The sequence below is a fragment of the Clarias gariepinus genome, chromosome 21 (assembly GCF_024256425.1).
Source record: "Clarias gariepinus isolate MV-2021 ecotype Netherlands chromosome 21, CGAR_prim_01v2, whole genome shotgun sequence".
Lineage (NCBI taxonomy): Eukaryota > Metazoa > Chordata > Actinopteri > Siluriformes > Clariidae > Clarias > Clarias gariepinus.
The window spans coordinates 10,084,590-10,095,765 of NC_071120.1; the positions used below are offsets into that span (position 1 = coordinate 10,084,590).

An 11,176-nucleotide genomic window follows, 5' to 3' on the forward strand; every position below is an offset into this window, starting at 1 on the left:
CTGAACACTCTCCCATCTGAACATCAGCAAAAATAATTAACAATGCAATGACATTTTGAGGCGAGACGGTTCAGGTAGGTAAACAATTAAGGATACAAGAAAACAGGCAAGTGAAGACAGATTAACTAACTAGTTGGTGTCGGTCTGCTTCTATGAAAGCTTAAGTGCAGCGAGACTCGACCATGCTGCCTGTTGATATAGAACTATCTATAAGCTGGAGTGTGCCGGTGTGAAGGTGTACCTTTAGTATTGATCATAGCAAATTTGATGCCTTAGGTTCAAAAACTGGCGGATCGCTAGTGGTGGCTCAAAATGTCATTGTAAAAAAAAAAAAAAAGTCTGTTTTATTAATTTGTCAGAAATCAAGCAAAAAAAAAAAAAAAAAAAGAGGTCATTAAGCCATTTACCAAGTGTGTATACAAATCACACAAATAGCACCTTATTAACTGATTTTATAATCATGCAAATAAGGACTTCAAAACAATGTGTATTGCATTTACTTTTTTTTTTCCCCCGAGCATTTCCGCCGCACTACAGCCCTGTCCTCTGACTTTAGTAGCTGACATCTACACTATTAATTTAGTTTTTTTATTTGTTTGACTCACTTCACTGCATTCATTCACTTGGAAATGGGCAGAGATCACTTTTTCTAGAACACTTTCAAAAAACAGCACAAGGCCAAAAGTATATGGGCAGTATGTTCTTTTCTTTCTCTCACTAACATACCATCACAAACTTTAAAGCACAGCATTTTCTAGTATGCCTCTGTATATAGTAGAATTTTTTTTTAATTCCCTTCTATCAAACTAAGAGGCCCAAAATCATCTGCAGAGATACGGTTTGTCAAATTCAATCTTTCTGACATCAATCCTACTGAACACATTTAGGAAGAACTGGAATCTCATTAACGCTCTTGAAGCTAAATCAACACAAATCAGAAAAAACAGAATCTAGTGGAAGAGTGGAGGCTTTGATAACTAACAAAAGAGTTTTTAAAAGCATGTGTGTGTATGTGATGGTCAGATGTTCAGAATATTTTGGTTATGACATCTTTAGTGTGTTTATAGAGCATAACTCAGTGGTCAGTTGATTGTGACGTGTTCCCGTAGTGCACTGCATTCAGACGCCAGTTTAACATAAATGTCTTAACACCGGTAAATTAGCTGCTTTAATGTAAAGTGTAACATTAGCTGTTGAAGGCCAGGCTTTAAGTGGTAAATGTACTGATAATACTACTCCTGGAATTGATTCCGAACTTCAAAGCGGATTTTTAACCCTTAAGAACCTAAAACGTTGGTGACTTAGTAATAAAAAGCAGACTGACTTGGATGATTTGATCAGTGCTACAATGTAATGTAATGTACATACTGTGTGCTGTGTACCTACTTCATGGATTTTTGCCAAAAATGCTGTGTTTTACAACACACTCGCATCGACTTGGTCTTTACTCAATTCTTGTCACATATCCAGGCTGTCAGCTTTACCCTGTTCAACAAGAAGTTTTAAGAGGTTGTAGATATACATCACCTTTTTTTTTTCTTCATCATCGTACACTGGCAATTAATAACCTGCTTCCTCAACAGCGTTGACAACAGCGTATTTAAAAAGCACCCAAACACAGAGAAATGTACAAAAAGTCTCTAATCCTATTTTCGAGCTAATAAAACAACTTAATGTTTAAAGGCTCGAACACGTTCTCTGAGGTCATGTCGTTGTAGGTTCTGTTTCCTGTACTGAGATTTTTATCTCGCCGTCTTCACAGTTTTCCGGGTTGGCGTGTAAGACGGCGGGTTTCCGCACCACAAAAAACACACAATCGTACAAGTACTTGAGCATGGAGCGTTCATTCTCTGTGTATGTAGTGAGCACTGACTCTCTCTCCTCCTAATGAGACAAAAAAATAGAAAAGTAAAAAAAAAAAACTTACACATAAGGCCTTGTTCACACGGGCGTTAAAATCGAGTGTTTTTTTTTTTTTTTTTGGCGTTCGTAGCGTTCGGTGAGCGCAGAGTGTTTTCTACACATAGAAGTCAATGAGAGTGTTCACACAGGCTTTGGTGATGTGCAGTTTTTTATTGGCGTTTAAAACCCAACGAACGCAAGGAAACCGCTTTTAGTCATAAAAGACATAAAACTTCGTCATAGCTTAGATAATGTAGCTCCAGTTAAAAGAAAAAAATGATTAACTAAAAACTATATTTAAAACCAGACAATTTAAGTGATACAGATGATAAATTAATAACATCACATCAGAACCTAGAATACTTTACTCCCCTTGAAGCGAGTGAACTAATTTCACTCATCTCCTCTTCAAAATTGTCAACCTGTGAATTAGATCCTACACCAACACATTTTCTCAAGCAGATAGTTCCAGCAATAAGAGAACCCCTGTTAAAAGTAATTAACTGTTCACTCAGCAGTGGGTATGTTCCTAAATCCCTTAAATTAGCAGTTATTAAACCACTAATCAAAAAACCTGACCTTGACCCCTGTCAGCTTTTCAATTACAGGCTGATATCAAACCTCCCGTTTATCTCTAAAATTCTGGAAAAGGTAGTATCACAGCAGCTATGTTCATATCTACATAGAAATGGCATACATGAACTGTATCAGTCAGGATTTAGGCCTCATCACAGCACAGAGACAGCACTCGTTAAAGTAGTAAATGACCTCCTAGTGGCCTCTGATCAGGGTTGTGTCACTATACTTGTGTTACTCGACCTCAGTGCAGCTTTTGACACTATTGATCACAGTATTCTCCTTCACAGATTAGAAAATGTAGTAGGAATTAAGGGAATGGCCCTCTTATGGCTCAGATCCTATTTGACTGATCGTTATTAGTTTGGAGATTTAGATGGTGACCATTCCTCATGTTCTCAAGTTGAGTTTGGTGTTCCACAGGGTTCTGTTTTAGGCCCACTGCTTTTTTCCCTTTACATGCTTCCTCTAGGCAACATAATTCGTAAACATGGTATTAGTTTTCATTCTTATGCTGATGACACACAAGTATACGTTTCAGCAAAACCAGATGAAAAAAAACAGCTTACTAAAGTTGAGCAATGTGTGCAGGACATAAGAGATTGGATGTTAATTAATTTCCTTCTGCTTAATCCTGATAAGACAGAAGTTCTAGTCATAGGACCACAAGCAGCTAGAAGTAAGCTTTCTAATCACACTGTGATTTTAAATGGCCTTTCTGTTCCATCAAGTGCAACAGTAAAAGACCTCGGTGTGATTATAGATTCAAGCCTTTCATTTGAAGCACATGTAGATAATATTACCAGGATAGCATTCTTTCACCTCAGAAATATTGCCAAGATAAGAAATATATTGTCACTAAACGATGCAGAAAAACTGGTTCATGCTTTTATCACGTCTAGGTTGGATTATTGCAACGCCTTACTGTCTGGTTGTTCAAATAGGTGCTTAAACAAGCTTCAATTAGTCCAGAATGCAGCAGCGAGAGTCCTCACTCGAACCAGAAGATATAAGCACATCACCCCTATCTTATCCACATTGCATTGGCTTCCTGTGAAATGTCGCTTCGATTTTAAAATACTACTCTTGACGTATAAAGCATTAAATGGTCTCGCGCCGCAGTATCTGAGTGAACTACTAGTGTCTTACAATCCGCCACGCCTACTTCGATCGAAGGATGCAGGCTGTTTGTCAGTCCCGCGTATTATTAAAACTACAGCAGGGGGCAGAGCTTTTTCTTACAAAGCCCCAAAGTTATGAAATAGTCTTCCAAATAGTGTTCGGGACTCCTAAATAACCTATTTATTTAGCCAAGCATTTTTATAAATAGATTAGCCTTAGGTAAAGGAGCAGATCTGGGGGACTCATGGACGTAGAGTATTAGGTGAACTGGTATGTTTGGATGCTGTCTTCCCCACTCTCATTGATCACTCAGGTTTGTTGACGGTGAGGTGATTGGTTGCCTTACATCTCTGGAAGCCCTCATGTTTGTGTTTCCTTCTGGCTCTCCCTTTTTAGTTATGCTGTCATAGTAAGTCCTGCCGGAGTCTCTGCTTGCACTCTGCACTAAATATACATTCACTTTTTACATTGTTTGACTGTGACCATACCTAACTGTTATTTTTCCATCTCTTTGCTCTCTCCTTTTCTGCTCTCTCCTCTCTCTTTCTCTCTCTCCCTCCCTCTCTCCTTTTCCCTCTACCTCTCTCTCTTTCGAGCTATACATGTCGCTCCTGAGCTGCCAGTGATCCAGACCCCCTCTGGACCTCTCTAACTCATCCTGGAGTCCTGCTTCTCGTTGGAGATCTCATCACATGGATGCCAACGTGTGGGCTGCCTGCAATGCGTGTGGTGACTGGGGTTGGTTCCACTTTTCCATGAAGGTGGTCCTGTCCTCGACTGATGCAGACAGCTGTTCTCTGAGGACCTGTGACTTCAGTCGCTCAATAGTTCAAGGACTGGAATTTCTCACAGTCTATCTGAGCCTCCAGGAACAAACTGGACTTTAATCTTACACATCTCCTCTTATACTGAACTTCCAGTCTCGCATATTATTATGCACATCAATCCCTGCTATCCGTTTTTACCCAGATGAGGATGGGTTCCCTGTTGAGTCTGGTTCCTCTCAAGGTTTCTTCCTATTACCATCTCAGGGAGTTTTTCCTTGCCACTGTCGCCGTCGTCCTAGGCTTGCTCATCAGGGACAATCATATAATTTTGATTCATACACATTCACATTTCATACAAACTTAATTATTTTGATTGTGTAAAGCTGCTTTGTGATGATGTAAATCGTTAAAAGCGCTATACAAATAAAATTTAATTGAATTTAATTTTAGTTCGTTTTCTGCGCGTTCATTTTACGCTTCAGAGGACCGGATATATCCCATGATCCTACATGATATACATAGGGAAATGCGGAAAAGGGCAAAATAAAAAAAATAATAATTGTTGAAAAACTTAGCATTTCTTTATATACCAGAAAAAAAAAAAAAAAAAACTTCCTTTAACCCGACGTTGTGCAGTCAGAGAGTGAACCTGGTAGCGGCGGGCTTTCATATCCAGTTCCCGACACACTGCCCCCACAGGTTAACACACAAACTACAATTTGGGCTGCAGGCTGGCATTAGACAGAGACAAAAAACACCGGGGTAGAACTCAATCAAGCGCCACCACAAAATGAAACATAAATGTCTAGGACGTTCAGAGCAAGTTCGTTTATCCAAAAACTTAACGCCCGTGTGAACAAGGCCTAAGGGCGACCATATAATATGCATACACTCAGACTTATATTGTGATCATACCTCTAGCACAAAGCCACATTTGATGATGGCCTCCTTCATTTCTTCGTAGGTTAGCTCGATGGACAGCTCATTAGCCATGTTCTCGAAATGGTACAGAAGAGGACCTGTTCAAGAGCGCGTTTGATTTAGCAATTTTCAACAACTCGCGCATGCTGGATTTGCCATTTATACTGGAACTCACCCAGGTTGATCCAAATACCACCAGGTTTAAGAATGTTCCAGATGGTCTCTATATATTCGATGACGTTGTGTGCGGTGTCGATAAAGAAGCAGGTGGCTACACAATCCCACATGTCTAATCAAAAACAAATAAATTTTTTAGTCTCTAATGTAACTTCGCCGTCAAGACACACTGTGTATGGATAAATCTGATTACATATAATTAAATGTTATAAATTCAGAAATACATACTGTATGGCATGTGGTTATGCTATTAGAACATACTAGCATAAAAGAAATTCCATTCATACATCCCATGTATACTTTAAAATTATTTCATTTTGAGGTTTAAGTTTAAAAAGTTATAGTTTACCAGCATGAATACTTGAAGTAGAACATGATAAAGATAATACACAGTTACTTGAGGTCAAGTGACGTTGCGACTCACCCGGATCCGTATAGACTTCTTGGAAATCGCCAGCCGTCATTGAGAAGTCGCAATCAGGCGGAAGATCGTTGGGGTTAACGTCTGGGAAGGTCACGGCTCTGGTCTGGTCTCCGGACATCTTGTTGTTGCTGAATTGGTGAATCCAAGGATACAACGTCAGAGCGTTCTCCTTCTCGCACCTATCAATAGCAAATAGTTCAGAGTAAGGGTGTTTTCCCAATATTTATGATAGAGTGACGCCCCTCTCAATCTAGCGTACTTGGTTACATTTGCATTTTCACCCTCCGATACAGCAGAAGCCGGTATGCACCTAGTTGGTTTGTGAGCCGCCATTAAACAAAACGTAAAGAAGAAAACGAGGAATTCAGACTTTGTGCTATGCCTAACATTACTAATTTTTCCGATATACTTCCTACTTTATCGGCTATGGCTGTGTAGGTCAAAGGATGAGACTGACGCTTACTACTCGCCAACAGAGATTGCGAAAGGGACAGACGGCACTGATGATGACACGCTTACTTCCGTGTTCAGTAACAATTGGCTTCCGTATCGAATTCGATCCATGCCAGACTGCACTATACTGTGTTTAAGACCACCCCTTTCCAGCGGCCTCAGGCACGGTTCCCGAGCGTGGAAGGTCTGTGTTATAATTGTTCAAAATTAACTTGACCGTGGGGTCAAGCGTTCTCGGAAACGATTTTTCTCTGAAACACAAAATCGCCTCTAGAACACACTTATAAACTCAGGAACATCTGGACTCCTCCCTTCTTGATGACAGCATCACCTCAAGACACATGTTTGTACCTGTTAAGAACAAAGTTGGAGGAAAAAAGCATGAAGAAGCTCCATTCGTTGCCCTGGCAGGCGTAACCCAGGTTGGCGATTTCCCACGCTAGACGGCCCAAACCAGCTCCAGGAACCAAGACCTTCACCTCAGAGACCTCACTGTGGAGAGATGATTTATCAGCTTGTCAATCACTTGTTTTCACATACAACTCCACATCAAAATACAGCACATCTTAACAATACCTTTGACGTATTATACTGTGCAAACACGGCCAAAACACAGACAATATAGTAACTAAAGGTAATGTATATTTTGTCTGTGTCACACATCACACATTCAAGTCTGAATCCTCACCCAATCTTTAGCTGCCAGATTTCAAATTCTGTACTGATTAAGTGAATCCTTGCAACAATATGTATTGCGTATTATTTTTCAATCAGTGAACAATTTAACATACATAAAAATACATGCGGCAATGCAATGTTTGATGACATAAAATCATATACGCACCACTTTTCAGGAGGAAACTGTTTCTGTATCTCCTCAATGATGGGCAAGTAGCAGGAATCTCTCTCTGCTTTGCCTGATTCGCTCCAATCCCGTACAAACTGCTTTATGGTGGACTTCAGCTTGTCCATGTCAAACGTAGAAGACGGCCCGGCTCGCCTCTTGTCCTTCTTCCAACATGAATAAAAAGAACCTAATGAATACCTAATGAACGGTCTAAAATCTTGCTGAAAATGCAATCCTGCCTCGACCATTCCACTGAAAAGAAGGTGCATGTATAAAATATTTTCTTGTTAAAATCACTGGTAACTGAAATCGTACTTAACCCCGATTCACCTACATCCTCGTCATACTCCATGTTCTCGAACATGTGTGTGCAGTTCTGGACGATGGCCTGCAGGACCTTGTGGTTGCACTCCATGCAGCGTCGGATCTCAGCTAGCTTATCCAGGTACCCGGAGAGGAGCTGCTGATGGCGGCGAGGAAGACTCAGGAACTGCCTCTCGCACCGCTTTAGCCGCTCATCGACATAAATCCTGGTTCAGAAAAAGATATAAATAGGGTACAAATATGAGGTAACATTTTCGGAGAAATATATATATATATATATATATATATATATATATATTTTTTTTTTTTTTTTTTTTTTTTTTTAATCCACCAACATAAGTAAGACCAAAGAGCTCACAACTCAATGGTGGGAAGAAAAAAAATGCATAGACTGGAAAATATCTACAAAATTTAGACATTCCCAATTTTAAAAATATATATTTACAATAATAAAATAAAAAAATATATTATTATTATTATTAATCCAGTTAGACACATTCAGTAACTCTCTCAGTCTCCTCTCAAAACTTAAACTGAAAATCTGTGGTTTTTATTGAGTAGAGCAGCTCTCAGGAAAAAAAATAAACAAATCTCAAGAACTTCAATGGAAATGAAACAGTTGTGCATGGAAGATTGCCCAAGATCCCACCACAAGTTTTTGTTCAACTTTGTTAAAGATTACAGAATGAGGCTGCCATAATTGCCTGGGGACGGTCTATTAACAATTGAAAATATGCATTAAATGTACATTATTTTTCAATTATACAACAGATAGCTCATCTGAGCAATCTGATTGGACGAGAGGCATTCAACGAGTAGTGATAATGGGCAGTAACAGCACTGGGACGTTTAAATATGTATCTCTCAGTGTCCCAAATGTTATAAATGTTAATTACACTAATTGTCGGTCACAGCATGGGTGAAAGTTGGTCTCTACAGTCCACAGTTATGTTTAGCGTTTATCTGTCACACATACTGTACATTACTGCACTATGAAATTCTGTATTCTTCACATATCCCAGCTTTTTGTTGTAAATGTAAAACCCACATTTGAAACCAGTCACAGAAGCACGGTTATCAGGAAAACACTATCAAAAATCTGATAACGTTATACCAACTTGAACAACACTGTCGCCTTATGAACTACTTTAAAATCGTTCCAAATTGTCTCAATGTTGTTTTATTGATGCCTAAACTAGCTTCTAACAAGCCTGAATCCCAAATCCCACTCTAACCCCTAATTAAGAGCGCTACTTGGTGCGTAAAACAAGAAACTGTACGCCCTACGTAGCGCACTAACTTTCTATCTTCATGCTATTTGGTATTCAAGCCTAGAACCCAGAAGTTAGCTGATATTCCAACGCTGAATAAGTTGAAATATAACGAGAATCTTATGAGATTTACAGGACTGTCCACCACCTCCATGGTTAAATAAAGAAACAAGTCATACTCTGTTGATAATAAATGTTGTTTGTAGAACTTTTATATAAAAGCAATACTACACTCGAGGTTGTGCTGAATTTCAGTATGGCTGTGATTCCTTCAACCCTATCGTGTGATATTACTTAATTCTATATTTGTTTAATCGTTTTAAAGTGCCAAAAAAAAGTAGTAGTTGTAGTTTTATGTAGTAACAGTATTTCCACGTTATTCGATTTTCTTACTCGATCAAAAACTAGCATGTTAAACCTAACTTGTACTAGACCACACGTTCTATCACTCATCTAGTCCACTAGGTAGACTGCATTACTCATTAGTTTGTGGTCTCAGTAGTGCGCCTGTACAGGGAGGGGGCAGAATTGTTTGGGACACAGCCTAAGAAACCGGCACACTGAGCAGGTCTCGGTTTCAAACCTACATGAGCCGAATACGTACGTTTCAAGCGTTTAAAATACCCACAAATATCCCCAACTTGTGACTACATTTAATTAAGAGGTTTTTTTTAATTAATTGTTTAAATACAGCAAACGTATGGGCTTGCTTTTGTGTATGCTGCTAGCAAAGAGCCTGGCAAGGATTTAAACAAAACGCCGGATAAGTTAAGGTTACCTGTAATATTTAAACACGTTGATGATTCTCCAGAAATGTTCTCTTTCCAGTTTCGCGTCTTCCTCCGGGGAACATCTGGTTCTCCGTCGGTAGAGATAAGGGTTCCCTTGATTTTGGTCTGCAGATTCAGTCCCCATGCTGCTGTCGGCCATTGCACACAGATAAACAGAGTAGACCCGAATAATCAATAGCAGAGAGAACCGATGTGCGGCGCTGTGGGCCGTTAGCTCAGTAACACTATAGACCGTTAACGGTACAGACAGAGATTTAAATGATTACAGTGAGTCAGCGTAAATAACAGTAATGGTCAGAGGCGAACATATTTAAATCGCCGTTTTAAAATTTAAATAACACTCCTTTGTATAACTGTTACCCAATAACTAGCGATAAACAGCTACTTTCAGTAATACTTTCAGTAATGCCTTGCAAAAGTATTCATACCCCTTGAACACATTTTGTTGTGTTACAATAAAAATTCCAATACAATATTTTATTGTATTGGATTTCTGTAAAAGACCAACACAAATTGGCACATAATTGTCCAGTGAAAAGAAAATGATAAATGCTTAAAAAAAAAAAGTTTGACAAAAAAAAAATCTGAAAAGTGTGGCTTGCATTGTATTCATCGCCGATAGATAGATAGATAGATAGATAGATTGATTGATTGATTGATTAATCCCAGTTAAGCTGCCTTGCACCTCTAGGGTCTGGATTCGATATTACTCTTTCTGTGTGCATGGCGTTTGCATGTTCTTCACCCCTGCTTAGTGAGTTTCCTCCAAGTACTCCGGTTTCTTCCCACACACCAAAAACATGCAGATTTATCCAATTGGCATTTCCAAATTGTGTGTAGTGTGTGTTTATGCTCTGCGATGGATTGGCACCCTGTCCAGGGTGTACCCTGCCTTGTGCCCTAACACTCCTGAGATAGGCTTCCGGCCCCTGTGACCCTGAATACAGGATTGAATGGTATAGAAGATAAGTGAGTAAGGTGCATTAAAGAGAAAAAAAAATGCTGTCAAATAATATGAATATACTGCTTCTATGTACATAGCATACAGGTGGGAAAGAAACTACACATGTTGCAGTTTTTCTTTACTCTGATACCACTATCCGAGCCTCCAATAACGAACTAGTCTCCATATTAATGTAAACACAACTTCTGTTATATTGATCTTTCAGCCTCTGACCTATGACTGCAAAATAATTACTGCTATTCATTATCACCCAAATGAAGATGTTCCTTGTTGAGTCTGGTTCCTCTCAAGGTTTTCTTACTGTTGCTGTCTCAGGGAGTTTTTCCGTACCACTAATCGCCTTCGCTTGCTCATCAGGGACAATCTGATCATTTTTATTTATACATATTTTCTCAGACATTTTAAACACATTTCCATAATTTTCTTTTGAATCTGTAAAGCTGATTTGCGAGAATGACCATTGTTAAAAGCGCTATACAGTACAAATAAAATTGAATTAAACTGAAATAGCTAAGATCCAGTAAAACCAGTCACACATGCTTGCCTTACTGATTAAAAATGGTAAATGGATTTTATTTAACATAATGCAAAGTAATTATTTTGTTCTTTTAAAGGTAAAGATTTTGGCTTGTAGTTT

The 11,176-nt window shown here is 39.0% G+C and overlaps 1 protein-coding gene across 1 annotated transcript; it reads right to left on the reverse strand.

The window, feature by feature from the left end:
- Nucleotides 1-986: 986 nt before the first annotated feature.
- Nucleotides 987-9,764, reverse strand: carnmt1 (carnosine N-methyltransferase 1). The gene is given in 9 exon segments (XM_053480422.1): nucleotides 987-1,726; nucleotides 1,729-1,884; nucleotides 5,283-5,386; nucleotides 5,464-5,577; nucleotides 5,890-6,068; nucleotides 6,694-6,834; nucleotides 7,187-7,350; nucleotides 7,524-7,719; nucleotides 9,563-9,764. Coding segments are annotated over 9 exon segments (1,275 nt in total). The 5' UTR covers nucleotides 9,715-9,764; the 3' UTR covers nucleotides 987-1,657.
- Nucleotides 9,765-11,176: the final 1,412 nt, after the last annotated feature.